Raw genomic sequence first — 16919 nt, 5'->3', positions numbered from 1 at the left:
GATTATATGTAAGTAGCATCCTTCAGGTCTAGCATCATTATGAAGGCTAATGGGATGATCATGGGCAGGAGATTCTGCAAGGACAGTAGCTTGAATTTTAGGACCACAACAAATACGTTTAACAATTTTTTAATTAAATGAACTTGTTTAACATAGAAATATTTAGCATGGATGTCCAAGACCCTCCTTTTCTTAGGACTTGGAGCAGTCCAAAAACAATCCTGTTCCCTTTTAATATTTTTGCACCCTCTCTATGGCACACTATGCCATGAGGCTTTCTACCTGCAGGCGTATCAGATGTTGCTTGACTTTTCAAAAAAGTTGGAATACTCATGCAGTTTTGTTCGCTTGACTATAGGCTATACTCCTTTATAATATGGATTACCTACTCATCCTGAGTAATCAATTCATGCTGGTCTACAAAAAAGGGAAGCCTGCCTTCTATTCTGCTTTGCAGAGGAGGAAGAGATTAAGAAGAGTGTTGCAGAGAGGAGTGAAGTGTTCCAGAGACACACAGCTGCTTCTCCTTGGTTATCACAGCCTTGAGATAATCAGATCTGTTTCTGTCATTAGGTTTCCATTTTTTCCTGAGCAAGCTTTTCTTCCCATTTCATCCTCTATTCTCATCCTATGTGTGTGAAAAGAGACAGCTTTTGCTCAGGTAACTCCTCACATACCAAGGGCTGGGGTGAACAATAAAAAAGGTATTTTATGGACTGGATAGTTTCCTCCTTCACCTCCAGTCTTCTGAATGCCTGCTATGCAGACGGTCCAATGAAGAACTCATTATCCAAAGGGGCATCCAAGAGCTCCGCTTAAATATGTTTTGAGTCATCAAAAAAGTATGAATTCTAACTACGGACTCCATTGCTGTTGCCCTACATGAGCATCCACTGCATCATAGCCATGGTTCATGGAGTGCCTGGCCTACGAACTGAGGTTTTATAGGTAAAACATCTCATTTTTAAGGCCTTTAACCTCTATTTCCTGTATCATTTAGCTCAGCTGATTACAGCAGGACTCACAGAACTTGAACATATGAGACTGGCAGTTAGTGGCCCAAAAGGTCAGGACAGCTGAGCTGTAGGTCTTATTTGCAAATTGGGCAAGTATTCTCTATATTTGTCATGTGAAACTGGGACACATGATCTGTTGGAATAAATGGAGACCACTGCTAGAACTTCTTCAGGTTTTACATAGGTGCTATGGAAGTCATGGGCACTACAAGAAGTGGTAAAGAATCCTATAAGAAGGGGGCTGAAGTAGGCTGGGCATCAGACTGCAAGGATACAAAGGCAAATGTATCATCCATGACTTCTAATACTGAAGGCACGGCCAGGGGGTCTTGGTTCTGGCAAGCGCATAATTCTACCTAACATAAGTTCATAGGTAGGTAATAGGCTATTGGCTCTAGGGCCTATATAAGCCTAGCCAAATGGTACCCTGGCTTTTGCCAACCAAGAAAATTATTTTCCTGTGCCCCTGTCAAGCAAAGCCACAGAAGTGATCCCCGGGGTGAATTTCCTATCTCCCATCCAATCATCAAGATTTTTCTTGAAGAGTGCTAATGAGGAGCTTTGTTTGATATAGATAGGTAGTTTGTTCCAGAGTATGGGAAGTCTCTGGAACAGGAATCTATCCCTCCAGCATGTTCTGTTTATTGCGGTGACAAGGTTTAGATCCCTAGAGTGTGTAGCTCGGAGGGATTGGGATTTCTTTACATGGAGCATGTGCAACAGCTCTGGGTTTGACATAGCTTTGTATGTTAGGCAGAGATCTCCTCTGAGTAGGCGATATGCGACAGAGTAAAGCTGGAGACGGTCTGCGTAGGGCATCTGTTTGAGGTCGGTAATACTCTTTATGAGGTATTTCTGTGGCCTTTCCAGTTGTTGTAGATGTCTTGTGAGGTACATACCAAAAGGGGCATTGTACTCTATAATGGGTCTAATGAGTGAGTAGTAGAGGGGAACGATGACCTCTTTTTTCCTGGATGAGAAACATCTTGGCCTGGAAGATCTCCTTAGCCTCCCAGTTGAAGGTCTCTGTCTATAAAAGGGTATCTTCAAAGGCTCCATCTTCAGATAGCCAGGCTGAGGACATGGTGCCCCCAATGTCATACACCATGTAAGAGGCTAGGAACATCTAGTTCACATAGGCCTATTTCTCCACCCTCAAAATCTGAGATATAAATCCCTCTGGGAAAAAGAATCTTATTTCATTTTACAGAAGGTACCTCTGAATCAGAAGCTTTCTCAGGTTTGGCTACCTAGACTTCATGAACTCCATGAAATCAGACAAATCTGAGAAGATCACACTTGGAGAGAACTGGGTGGTAGGGGATGACACCCAGTTAGCTGTGGCTGAGAATTTTTGACACACACCTCAGTTTCAATGTCTTAGGTCTGTGTTGTGGACAGTAGTCTCCACAAATTCACACTAGTGCATCCAGGCATGTCTCCTAATGGTAATGTTGGTACCTGCAGATCTCAAATTGTCTTCAGCATCATTACAAATAACATGCATTGAGACAGTTAACAGTGACTGTAGGGTGGCTAACTGAGAATCCAAAGTTTTCTTGTCTTCTACAAATATAGACCCAGAGGGGGACTTGGAGAATTCCTTGGTCATATCCCTCTGAAATACTGTAATGTGTGCTAGGTAATTCAATGCCTTCAGAGAGAAGGTAGCTAGTGTAAGCCACTTCTCAAAACTGTCCTGCACCCACGACTCCTAGTTAGAGGGACAGATAGAAGAACTTTCCTCTGTGAGCTCTTTTTTTCTGGCAGCCACTGCTACAATGGAATCCATGGTCAGTCCCTTGCTTTAATGTTAGTGATCTTTTGGGTGGACCAAATACTTGTCTGGTTTACAGTGAATTGGTTCAGTCACATCTTGCTCCTTCTAAATCCGCTTAGATACGAGATCTTCCATCTCATAAGTGGGAGGAACCACCCAAGATGTAGTTGAGCCAGACTCAAGAAACACTAATACCTTTTGGGACGGGGCATTGATGGACTTGCCTTTCTGTCTCAGTAGTTCAAGGATTTCTTCAAATGAGATATCCTCACTGGGGGTTGTGAGGGACCCTTCCATGTCATCGAGATTTATGTCCTCTATGACAGACTCCTGGGAGAAGTCTATGCGCCTTCTTTTCTAAGTATGCTTCTGAGGTTCCTCCTCAATGGAATGTTCTGGAGGAGACTCGAAAAGAGATTTTCAAGTCCCCTACATGAACTGATAAAAAACTCAAAGGATCCAGCTGTCCCAAGTGTACTGGATGAGAATGATCACGGCATTCTTTTGGGAGTGGGTGGGGTTGAGCTAGAAGGAGAAGTCCACTCCTCCAATCAGGAGAGTGCTCTCTCTACAGCCTTGAATGGCAAAGCTGAAGGAAATTTCAAGATTTGCCTGTGAGAGATGAAGTCACCTCTCCAGACACACCCCAGATTTCCACTTGGCTCATATCTGAGGTGGTCTCCAGCACTGAGCTATCCAGTGAGGAGGCTTCAAGAGGAAGGCATAGTTCTGAAACCCTCCATGTCAAACCAGGTCCCCTGGATCCAGCACAGAAGCTTCAGCTCTGGGATTCTTCTGGCTAAAATGATATTGGAGCCATATGGGTCAGAGAAGACATAGGAGTAGAAGATAGTCAGATCTTTGGATTTGGCATGGACAAACTCTAGGAAATGCTCAGCTCCATAACTCCCAAATGTGACAAATGGAACAGGGTATGAGCTACTATAGGATGAGCAGAAGATACATAACTTCCAAATCCTGTGGTGGTTGAAGTCAGGAAAACCCACGGTTGAATCTGGGTCATGAGAAATTTCCTTAACATGCGGTTCACATCTGATTTGCAAAGGTTCATAGTTGACCAAACTGAATGCATTTAAGAAGTGGTGTCAAGAGGTCTTCATGACCAATGGATAGTCCTTTCCTGAAGAAAAGCTGATCAGAGCCAAGGAGAAATAGGTTTCAGGAGAGGAGGAGTCATTGATCCAATCAGGATAGGCTAAGAGAGAAGTGCTGGACCCAAAGACTTGGAGGATTTGAGAGCAGGAGTTCAGAAACCGAGAGAGAATGAAGAATGACCTGGAAAGTGCTTTCTCAACTCATTAATCTTCTCCTTAGGGCCAGTGACTTTGTCCACTTTAGATCTGTCTGAAGACTTTTCAGAAGAGGAAGCTCCAGTATCAGCATGCTGAGACTTGGACATTTCTCCTGTAGGGGCAGGGAGAAGTCTCTTACAAATAAGCTTGCTATTCCTCTGTACCACTGCCTTTGTACCAAAGGCTATGCATATCATAGGATCATAGGAGATTACTAGGCTATCGAACCAGAGGTTATTTTAAGCCTAGCTATTTCAACCCAATGTAACACTGTTGAGGTACCAGTCAAAACCAAAGATTGTATTTAGTCATGACTGCCCACGTTCAGGAGGTTTGTGGGCACTAGCCTTGGTAAGAATTTATGGCACCACATCCACTCATCCAGGTTCCTCTTGAACAGTCAGAAGTGCTCTGTTTCACATGAATTGGTAGCCTGTTGCAAAGACGTGGAGTCACTTGGAAATAAATCTGTCCCTCCAGCATGTCCTATTTAAGTCACAGGACATATTTAGGTCCCTGGAATGGGTGGCCCTAGTCCCATTTATTTAAAGATATGCAGTAAGTCCATTAGGTTTGGGTCTTGGGTTGCTCTGTAGGCCAAGCATAAGTCTCCCCTAAGAAGTCTACATGATACAAAGTACAGTGGCAGGGATTTTAGTTTGTCCATGTAAGGCATATGCTGGGGGCTCTTGATCTTCTTTGTTAGAAACATCTGAGGACTCTCCAATTGCTTTAGGTGTTTAGTACAGTACATACCAAATGGGGCATTATACTCAACTATGGGCCAAATAAGTGCCACGTATAGGGGGTTATAACTTCTTTTGCTCTCGATGCAATGCCTTTACTAATGAAGTGAGCTAATGGGAAAGCTTTCCTTACAATGGTAGACGTGTGGTGGTCGATATTATGGTAGCGGTCAACCTGTGATCCTAAGTCCCTTACCACTTCATGGGTACTTATGGTATTGTTACCAATTTGATAGTGTGAAGGGACATTGTTTGTGCTGAAGGGAATGACTGATGATACATTTCTTTGCATTCAGTTTACCATCAAAAAACATCAGTTATAAAAGGGCAACTTGTCCGAGCTGCCCGTATGGTAACAACTGAGCAGGATTTTTCTAATGAATGTACACACCATAAACAAATGTTTCTCCAATGAGCATATTCAGCTCCATTGTTGGATGAAATAATAGAAGAAATTAAGGATAAGAGATGACAATATATATATATATATATATATATATATATATATATATACACCAATTTTAAGTGCATGTTTGGTAGAGAATGTATTGCTCCTAGGTTCAGTGGATAACTATTGGCGAACTCCAATAGACCGTACAAAACCTCAGGTTGAATTTAAATTGGGTTTTGTCTTAACATATAATTTAGATTTTTCCAGTATTAGAAATATATTGTGTAAAAATTGGAACATTCTTACGGAGAACAGAGACCAAATTATGAGACTAGGTGAATCATCAAAGTTTATTTTAAGGAGGGGGACCAATTTTAAAACCCTCCTGGAAAGGAATACTGTCAATATCACCAGTGTGGGTATGAGGTAGTGTGACAATTGTCCCTATTGTAAACATATGGAGTTGGGTTGTAGTGTAATGGTTAACAGTAATAAAATAACTTGCAACCAAGGTATAATTGTAATTCAAGGATGGTAATATTCTTTGCAAAGTGTCATTTATGTATGGGATTCTACATCGGTAAAACCGAGCGTAGACTTGAGGACAGAGTGTATGAACACCTCTACAGTATTAACAAAAAGAAACTTAACAATGCCTTGGCTAAACATACCTCCTTTTATCCGGGCCACACTTTCAAATTTCGTGTAACAGATCAAATAATGCAGAATCCTAGGGGTGGTCCTGATATAGAATTAGTGTGGCAAGTTCATTTGAATGCTTATAATTATCCGGGGCTTAATATGTGCACAATAATGTGTTTATTAAAATTAAGAAACTTAATGAGACAGCAGTTTTCATCACAATATTTGGAATGTTTTTAACACTTGCTATGATATTTGGAAACAACATATTTTAAATGAATAATGTAATCTTTTTCGCTGTAGATAGGGCAAATTTCTGTGTTTCTTGTTTTTATATAGCAATTAACAATTTTTAGATGAGTAGCACTTTAAATTTGTTTTTGGATTAAGTCACGTGACTAGGATGGAGGGATATTTAAACATTGTTAGTTTGTATTGCTGTATATGAAGAAGTCCACATACTTATGCAGACGAAAAGCGCTTCATTAAATATAGAGTTCCAGTTGCTTACATGGGTTGCCTGATTCTTTTGGAGTTTCTTTGGTTTGTAACTTTTGGGATTTTTTTAAACAGTTTTACTGTCTTGTGAATCACGGCAAACAATGCACTGCACTCTAGTCCTGAACATTTTGCAGATTCAGCGAGAGAAACGGATTCCATCAGCAAACTTGCCTTGTTGGTGCAGGCACGTTCTCAACAAGTGGAAAGGCTAAGCCATAGGCTTGATGTAATTCACCCAGAACAAAAGCGACAATACAATGCAAGTCAAACAGAGCAAGGGATGAATCTCTATGAACACATTTGGGTGTGCTGCTAACAGACCAGTAGTATAAGACAATTTAGCTTCGCAAACTAGACCAATTGCATATGGTCATGCAGTATTGCAATGTTCACAGAGTGCAAATTCAACCCAGAGGCTTATTTGGATTCCTACACTGAAAGACTGGTTAACTACACCATTGGGACTTCATGCATCTAATCACGCAGACTCGGTAGTAAACTTGTCTGGAGACAGTGGTAACATTTTAGACTTGTTGAACTCTTTTGATCAAAACTTGCTTAAATATAAAAAGCTTTGTCTTGAAATTGAATACTTTTACAAATGCATCAGACTAGAAATAGTTTCTAAGGGACTTAGAATGAGCCAATACCCTATGGGTCTGATATGACTATGCTCATATCTTCCAAAGTATAGATCAGCATATCAATAAAATTAAACTAACTAAAATTAAAAAACTTGAAAGAGACCATCTGCCATACGCTAATGGAACTGCTTATCCACACCCTCCTAATTCACAAACTTGGAATGTAAAAGGAGGAGGGGAAAGCTATAGAGGAAAGGCTAAACAGCAACAATATGGTAATATAGTTGAACAGAATGTGACGACACAGGCTAATATGGATCATGTTTCTATCAGCACAGATGGATGTCCGAATGAGAGCGAGACCCTGAAAAAAAGCAAACGACTTAAAAACCAACAGCATCACAATAATAGTGATACAAAACTTTAACAGCCAGAACTTTCAACCTCCACTGAATGCACCACATCCCAGTCAGGGTTTTATGAGGGGCAAGCAACAACACAAGCGGAATCAACACAAAAAATACAAAAAGTGGCGGTAAATATTCGATCCACCGTGGGAGTTTATGTTGAAGTAGCGAACATGCTAGCTAAAGGGTTAACATTTATTCCCTCTAGGAAAACAGATTTAGCTAAGTGCATTTTGGACTTGAAATTGTTCATAAGGAAGCTGAATTTGCAGGCTATTCTAGTCCACAATAACATAGACGAACAGCACTTTAGAATTGCTAGTCTGTATAACCCACCATTACATAACCAATTGCAAATTTTTGAACGTGTGTGTGAACTTGAACTTAGAATGTTACATTCTGATAACAGGAATGCAAGACGTACTAGTGATTATAATCTCAGCAAACTCGAACAAAGCCTTTTTAATTTACTAAGCGCAGCTAAAGTCAGAGTCATGAAACCAGATAAAGGTAGGGGGCTTGTTTTTATGGACACTGACAATTATAACAACAGAGTAGAGCAAATTCTGAGTATGGACTCCTACCAAAGTACCTCAATACATGAATTGAATGTGACCAATCATCGAATAAGAATTTATATTAATGATTTGTATATTGAAGACAAAACAGATGTTAAGGTTTACAGCTTTATGCAAATATTGGCACCGGTTACACCAGTCATATTTGGGACCCCCAAAATACATAAAGTTCTTCAAAACCCACCCCTAAGGTCCATAGTTGATGGGAGAAACTCAGCAACCTATGCGCTAAGGTGTTGGATGTTATACTGAAAAAATATGTAACATCTCAGGTCCACATTTGTAAGGATTCTTGGTCCTTTTTAGATAGGATTAACCGATTGCACTTTGACATACAGTACAATTTCCTTACTGTGGATATTAAGGACTTGTATACATCCATACCCCACATAGAAGGTATCGAGTGGATAGGGAATGGATTAAGAATGAAGGGGGCTCCACAAGCAGACATGTCCTTGGTGGAGGAGTTATTGTACATTATATTGTCCAACAACTAAATCTTTTTTAAGAAAAATTATTTACAAACTAGAGGAGTTACCATGGGCTCACCATGTGGCTCTACTTTTGCTAATTTGGTGATGTCTTACTGGGAGCATATGTACATCTTTAACATCCAGGAAATAAACAAGATTTTACTTTTTACATGATACCTGGATGACATTTTTATCCTTTTTTAAGGTAATGAACATGCAGCTAAAGACTTAGTGGAATACTTACTGCAGAAGGTAAATACGAGGTTAGAATCTTCAGGAAACAAATGTATTCTAACACCTTTCTTCATTTTACAAGTGCACATCCGTACCATCAAAAAAGATCGGTTATAAAAGGGCAACTTGTCCGAGGAGCCCGTAAGGTAACAACCGAGCTAGATTTTCCTAATGAATGTACACACCTTAAACAAATGTTTCTCCAATGAGCATATCCAGCTCCATTGTTGGATGAAATAACAGAAGAAATTAAGGATAAGAGACGAAAAGGTATATATAGACCGATTTTAAGTGCATGTTTGGTAGAGAATGTATTGCCCGTAGGTTCAGCGGATAATGATTGGCGAACTCCAATAGACAGTAAAAAACCTCAAGTTGAATTTAAATTGGGTTTTGTCTTAACATATAATTTAGATTTTTCCAGTATTAGAAATACAGTGTGTAAAAATTGGAGCATTCTTACGGATAACAGAGACCCAATAACTAGACTAGGTGAATCACCAAAGCTTATTTTAAAAAGGGGGACCAATTTTAAAACCCTCCTGTAAAAGAATACTGTCAATAACAACAGCATGTGCATGAGGCAGTGCGAGAATTGTACCTATTGTAAACATATAGAGTTGGGTTCTAGTGTAATGGTTAACAGTAATAAAATAACTTGCAAAGTAAGGTATAACTGTAATTAAAGGATGGTAATATTCTTAGCAAAGTGTCAGTTATGTATGGGATTCTACATCAGTAAAATTGAGCATAGACTTAGGGACAGAGTGTATGGACACCTCTACATTATTAATAAACAAACTTGACAATGCCTTGGCTAAACATACCTTCTTATATCAGGACCACACTTTCAAATTTCGTGTAATAGATCAAATAATGCAGAACCCTAGGGGTGGTCCTGATACATTACTTTTAGAAAGATTAGAATTAGTGTGGCAAGTTCATTTGAATGCTTATAATTATCCGGGGCTTAATATGTGCTCAATAATGTGTTTATTAAAATTAAGAAACTTAATGAGATAGCAGTTTTCATCACAATATTTGGATTCTGTGAATGTTTGTAACACTTGCTATGATATTTGGAAACAACATACTTTAAATGAATAATGTCATCTTTTTGACTTTCGCTATAGATAGGGCGAATTTCTGTGTTTCTTGTTTTTATATAGCAATTAACAATTTTTAGATGTATAGCACTTTAAATTTGTTTTTGGATTAAGTCACGTGACTAGGATGGAGGGATATTTAAACATTGTTAGTTTGTATTGCTGTATCTGAAGAAGTCCACATACTTATGCAGACGAAAAGCGCTTCATTAAATATAGAGTTCCAGTTGCTTATATGGGTTGCCTGATTCTTTTGGAGTTTCTTTGGTTTGTAACTTTTGGGGATTTTTTTAAACAGTTTTACTGTCTTGTGAATCATGGCAAACAATGCACTGCACTCTAGTCCTGAACATTTTGCAGATTCAGCGAGAGAAACGGATTCTATCAGCAAACTTGCCTTGTTGGTGCAGGCACGTTCTCAACAAGTAGAAAGGCTATGCCATAGGCTTGATGTAATTCACCCAGAACAACAAAAGCAACAATACAATGCAAGTCAAACAGAGCAAGGGATGAATCTCTATGAACACATTCGGGTGTGCTGCTAACAGACCAGTAGTATAAGACAATTTAGCTTCGCAAACTACACCAATTGCATATGGTCATGCAGTATCGCAACGTTCACAGAGTGCAAATTCAACCCAGAGGCTTATTTGGATTCCTACACTGAAAGACTGGTTAACTACACCATTGGGACTTCATGCATCTAATCAAGCAGACTCGGTAGGAAACTTGTCTGGAGACAATGGTAACATTTTAGACTTGTTGAACTCTTTTGATCAAAACTTGCTTAAATATAAAAAGCTTTGTCTTGAAATTGAATACTTTTACAAATGCATCAGACTAGAAATAGTTTCTAAGGGACTTAGAATGAGCCAATACCCTACGGGTCTGATATGACTATGCTCATATCTTCCAAAGTATAGATCAGCATATCAATAAAATTAAACTAACTAAAATTAAAAAACTTGAAAGAGACCATCTGCCATACGCTAATGGAACTGCTTATCCGCACCCTCCTAATTCACAATCTTGGAATGTAAAAGCAGGAGGGGAAAGCTATAGAGGAAAGGCTAAACAGCAACAATATGGTAATATAGTTGAACAGAATGTGACGACACAGGCTAATATGGATCATGCTTCTATCAGCACAGATGGATGTCCGAATGAGAGCGAGACCCTGAAAAGAAGCAAACGACTTAAAAACCAACAGCATCACAATAATAGTGATACAAAACTTTAACAGCCAGAACTTTCAACCTCCACTGAATGCACCACATCCCAGTCAGGGTTTTATGAGGGGCAAGCAACAACACAAGCGGAATCAACACAAAAAATACAAAGTGGTGGTAAATACTCGATCCACCGTGGAAGTTTATGTTGAAGTAGCGAACATGCTAGCTAAAGGGTTAACATTTATTCCCTCTGGGAAAACAGATTTAGCTAAGTGCATTTTGGACTTGAAATTGTTCATAAGGAAGCTGAATTTGCAGGCTATTCTAGACCACAATAACATAGACGAACAGCACTTTAGAATAGCTAGTCTGTATAACCCACCTTTACATAACCAATTGCAAATTTTTGAATGTGTGTGTGAACTTGAACTTAGAATGTTATATTCTGATAACAAGAATGCAAGATGTACTAGTGATTATAATCTCAGCAAACTCGAACAAAGCCTTTTTAATTTACTAAGTGCAGCTAAAGTCAGAGCCATGAAACCAGATAAAGGTGGGGGGCTGGTTTTTATGGACACTGACAATTACAACAACAGAGTAGCGCAAATTCTGAGCATGGACTCCTACCAAAGTGCCTCAATACATGAACTGAATGTGGCCAATCATCGAATAAGAACTTATATTAATGATTTATATATTGAAGACAAAATAGATGTTAAGGCTTACAACTTTATGCAAATATTGGCACCGGTTACACCAGTCATATTTGGGACCCCCAAAATACATAAAGTTCTTCAAAACCCACCCCTAAGGTCCATAGTTGATGGGAGAAACTCAGCAACCTACGCATGTGCTAAGGTGTTGGATGTTATACTGAAATACCTGGATGACATTTTTATCCTTTTTTAAGGTAATGAACATGCAGCTAAAGACTTAGTGGAATACTTACTGCAGAAGGTAAATACGAGGTTAGAATCTTCAGGAAACAAATGTATTCTAACACCTTTCTTCATTTTACAAGTGCACATCCGTACCATCAAAAAAGATCGGTTATAAAAGGGCAACTTGTCCGAGGAGCCCGTAAGGTAACAACCGAGCTAGATTTTCCTAATGAATGTACACACCTTAAACAAATGTTTCTCCAATGAGCATATCCAGCTCCATTGTTGGATGAAATAACAGAAGAAATTAAGGATAAGAGACGAAAAGGTATATATAGACCGATTTTAAGTGCATGTTTGGTAGAGAATGTATTGCCCGTAGGTTCAGCGGATAATGATTGGCGAACTCCAATAGACAGTAAAAAACCTCAGGTTGAATTTAAATTGGGTTTTGTCTTAACATATAATTTAGATTTTTCCAGTATTAGAAATACAGTATGTAAAAATTGGAGCATTCGTACGGATGACAGAGACCCAATAACTAGACTAGGTGAATCACCAAAGGTTATTTTAAAAAGGGGGACCAATTTTAACACTCTCCTGTAAAAGAATACTGTCAATAACAACAGCATGTGTATGAGGCAGTGTGAGAATTGTACCTATTGTAAACATATGGAGTTGGGTTCTAGTGTAATGGTTAACAGTAATAAAATGACTTGCAAAGTAAGGTATAATTGTAATTCAAGGATGGTAATATTCTTAGCAAAGTGTCAGTTATGTATGGGATTCTACATCAGTAAAACTGAGCATAGACTTAGGGACAGTGTATGAACACCTCTACATTATTAATAAACAAACTTGACAATGCCTTGGCTAAACATACCTTCTTATGTCAGGACCACACTTTCAAATTTCGTGTAAAAGATCAAATAATGCAGAACCCTAGGGGTAGTCCTGATACATTACTTTTAGAAAGATTAGAATTAGTGTGGCAAGTTCATTTGCATGCTTATAATTATCTGGGGCTTAACGATATGTGCACAATAATGTGTTTATTAAAATTAAAACCTTAATGAGATAGCAGTTTTCATCACAATATTTGGATTATGTGCATGTGTTATCACTTGCTATGATATTTGGAAACAACGTATTTTGAATGAATAATGTCTTTTTGCTTTAGATAAGATACATTTCTGTGTTTCCTGTTTTTATTGTACAGTTATAATGTTTTTATATAGCTACTAACAATATTTAGATGTATAGCACTTTAAATTTGTTTTTGGATTAGGTCACGTGACTAGGATGGAGGGATATTTAAACATTGTTAGTTTGTATTTTATATGTGAAGAAGTCCACATATTTATGTGGACAAAAAGTGCTTCATTAAATATAGAGTTCCAGTTGCTTATTTGTGTTGTCTGATTCTTTTGGAGTTTCTTAGGTTTGTAACTTTTGGGACTTTTTTTAAACTGTTTGCTCCGATAGAGCCTTCGGATCCGTCAATTTTGGAGCTTTCTGTTTCAGCTCCAATGAGGATCTCAGCTCCGATAAAGGTCTTTTAGTTGGTTTCTCAGAAAGATCAGAAGATATAACCTCAGAGAAAGGTGAATTAAACAAGCCTTTCAAGACAATTTTATTTTTGCACTCCATTAATGACCGCTGATTAAAGTTGTGGCAAATGGAACAAGACTCCTGTAGGTGAAGAGCCCGCAAACAATACACACACAAAGTGTGTGAATTGCTAAGGGGCATCTTCTTACCACATTTTTCACATTTTTTGAAGCTCAACGGCTTGCTTTCCTGTTTTTGGGACATGACCGACAAAATTAACACAATCACTCTAAGGGAGAGGAAGTCCTCTAGCTTAAACGAACTTTAACCACACAAGCCAGAAACTAAACAAGGAAAGGTAATGTAAATATACTAGTAATAGTACTTTTTAGAAAAAAAAAAGGAATGGAATAAGAAACTATGGGAGGAAAGGTAAGGAATGCCTTCTAACCAAAAACAGATGTTCCTAAATGCCCTCTAATTTAAACGGATATGCAAAAGGGCAATTTGGGTAAAGAAAAAGTAAGCAATTAAATTTACAAGGATGAAGAGCTAGAGAAATATAATTCTATGTTAAGAAAAAGTAATGAAAATGTTATACTTAGCCCACAGCTGTAGCTGATGAAACCTCTTTCACTACATGACAAACAAGATCTGGGGTAACTAGGGGAATGCACTATGGGTAAAGAAATGAGCCCATGAGCTTTGCTGAAGAACTCAAGCTGGAGAATTGGACGAGACGGATCCGACTCAAGTGACAATAAAGGCAAAACTGACATCACATAAAATGTTTCAAAATAAGGAAGGAAATTAACCACCAAAAATAAGAAGTCTAGTATACAATACTGATTGATGCCAACATGAAGACTGCTGTGAAAATGGTATCGCATGCATGTAGTTTTACACCTGGTTATACACGAATGACAAATTCAAATGCTGTGGTAAAAAATGTTGGAAGGACAGATAGTGAAATAATTCACACCACCAACTACTGTCATACAGTACCAAAAGTGCATGGTTGCAATCATAATGCTGATGAGCAAAATAATTATTCCATGGGGTAGGTTATTGCCAACACTTACACTGATGCATAAAGAATGAACAGCCTCCAACAGAGATTCAACCTAACTAGAAAAAACGGTCTATGGAAATAGTGATAAAAAGATAATGTTTCCTCAAAACTTCTTATTTAAATACACATACCAATTACACCAGAGGTAGTTCCACCAGGGCATCCAACAGTAGAAAGGCATGGCCCATTATTCCCCGCACTGGAAACAAAGATTATATTGTGCTTCCACACAGCTTCATTTATCACTTCACATATTCTCCTAAAACATAAATGTTTGCATAAATTTTAAAATACAGCTTTAAAGTAGGATTAAATCATTTAAACAATAACTCTTGGCATTACTTAAAACATGCAACAGAAAATGAAAATGTTCATGACATACATTAAAGCTACTCAGCTTATCCTAAAAGAACAGTTTAAAGGGAGATGACTATTCTCAACACTTAATTTCATGCTCTCATCAGACAAATTGTGTGCATGATAAATATTTTAAAAATAATGAAACAATTAAAACTTTAAACAGCAACCGTTTCAGATTAATTACTGGAGTTCACCATTCATTTCCTTGCACTACAATTCACATACCAGTGCGTTCCATTCAAGTACATCACTGTGCGAGTCTGCTAAATCACCATTACACTTTTCAGAGCACAGCAACCAGAAATTAATTTTTGAACTTGCAGAGTGAGTTGCAAACACAATTTTAATTTTTAAAATGCATTAACATGTAGAGATGACAATTTCCATATGTGAGTGGCAGCTGTCTCAATAAATGTGATAACACCACTCTAAGGTAAACTTTAGCCTATCACATACACTTATAGATAAGGTCTAAGGCAGCAAGACAGGCCTTTGATTAACTGGCATTTGGGGCAGACAGCTGCACTAGAGTGGGATGTAAGTGAAGCCACAAATGGCCACAGTCATATATATTTCAATCTGCTGCTGTCATACATGTAAACAGCATGCCCCCTTACCCCTACTTCCAAAACACAGATATGATCTATGAAAAACAAAAAACAGCACACATTATTTCATGCTGTTGTTGGACATACAAACAACATGCCTCATTATATGCATCTGATGTTTGTCAGAAAACTAAAACCAATCACAATTCTGTTTCCAACTTGTTAGTCCTAGACCACACACTACTCATATAATCTATAGTGAAACTCTGTGCACACCTCTGAAGTTTGTGAAGAAAGTTAAAGAAATAATGACCAGACTGTCTTCAGTTCACCACAAGCTATAGTGACCTGTACAGATTTCTGAGGTTTGGGAAGAAAAAATAAAGAAATGAAGGCATTGTCTCCAGTTCTACCACTATCACCACCCAAAAGAAACTACAATAACATCCAGTGTACACCTATCAGAATGGATAGTTTTACACATGGGGTTCAGGGACAGAAGGGTGTGGCAAAAATCTACTTATACAACCTTGGGATGTGGGGACCACCATGCTCATAGATGCTCTGAAGTTCTTTATGCTCTATGAAGCATATTATGCTTTATTTTTTGAATGATGCTTTAAACAAAGCAAATCACAAGATGGTCAGTTACTTTCATCCAGACAGCGCCTCCCCCCACAGAGCTGTGCACAATTCAGACATTTTACTATGATAGAACAGGATGACACTGCAATGTAGTTCACCTTTGCTCCACACATACAGTTGTCCTAACTTAAAGTATTCTAAGCTGCTCCAAACATTATTCGTGCAAAGCCAGAATGAGCAAGTGAAAGCAGGTAGCTAGTCGTTTTCCTCAACATACATCCCCAGCAATAACAGCTAGTATGTGCATATCTCAGATGTCCAGTTATGTAGTCCATCTTACTTAACACAAATGCACACTAGTCTTAATAGCTAGATAACAATTAAACTGCGCAAAGAAAAAGTGGTTAATTACTTTCACTAGATCGCTCCATCTCTCATTCAGAAGTTATAGCTACTTCAAAGTGAACTTCCGAAAACTGTGATGAAAATTATGGCAATGTATTGTATTTCATCACTGTGAACTTGTTCACAAACAGTAGTCACATATTAAAATTATCCACAGTTGTGTCACGCAAATAATGCTAATCCTGCAAATGCACTAGCCCTGTAAAGACTGAGTGTGACTCTTTAAACTGAAGGCAAGAAGAGGGTTGGTTAGTTTCCACAGACAACCAACCACCACTCCTGCACCTAGCAGTCATAGCTAAAAATGTCACAAAATTATTGTAGTAAAGCAATGTTCCATATTAACACATTAAATAATCCAAGCTGCTTCATATAAAACAAAGTAATCTTGCAAATCCACACTGGCCCTGCAAAGCCATACTGTGACTGTTTAAACTGAGCAAACAAGAGGGTCAAGTTACTTTCAACATCATCCAGAAGTTATAGCTACTTTTGTGTACACTTTAGATGATGATAAAAATGATGGCCACATAAGTTTGTGCCCCCAAAAAAACAAAGGGCCCCTTTTAAA

At 38.3% G+C, this 16919-nt stretch overlaps 1 protein-coding gene across 2 annotated transcripts in view; it reads right to left on the bottom strand.

Annotated features, from left to right (window-relative positions):
* TPP2 (tripeptidyl peptidase 2) overlaps nt 1–16919 on the bottom strand; it is a 2672548-nt gene that overhangs the window by 1921900 nt on the left and 733729 nt on the right. For both annotated transcript variants that reach the window (XM_044071246.1, XM_044071247.1), the window contains exon 9: nt 14582–14709. In XM_044071246.1, the coding sequence (XP_043927181.1) occupies nt 14582–14709 (128 nt within the window). The remainder of the gene's footprint in view (nt 1–14581; nt 14710–16919) is intronic.

The sequence above is a fragment of the Protopterus annectens genome, chromosome 5.part0 (assembly GCF_019279795.1).
Source record: "Protopterus annectens isolate FY-2018-M chromosome 5.part0, PAN1.0, whole genome shotgun sequence".
Classification (NCBI taxonomy): Eukaryota; Metazoa; Chordata; order Ceratodontiformes; family Protopteridae; genus Protopterus; species Protopterus annectens.
The sequence above is the reverse complement of the archived record's forward strand: the minus strand, read 5'-3'. Positions and strand labels throughout refer to the sequence as shown.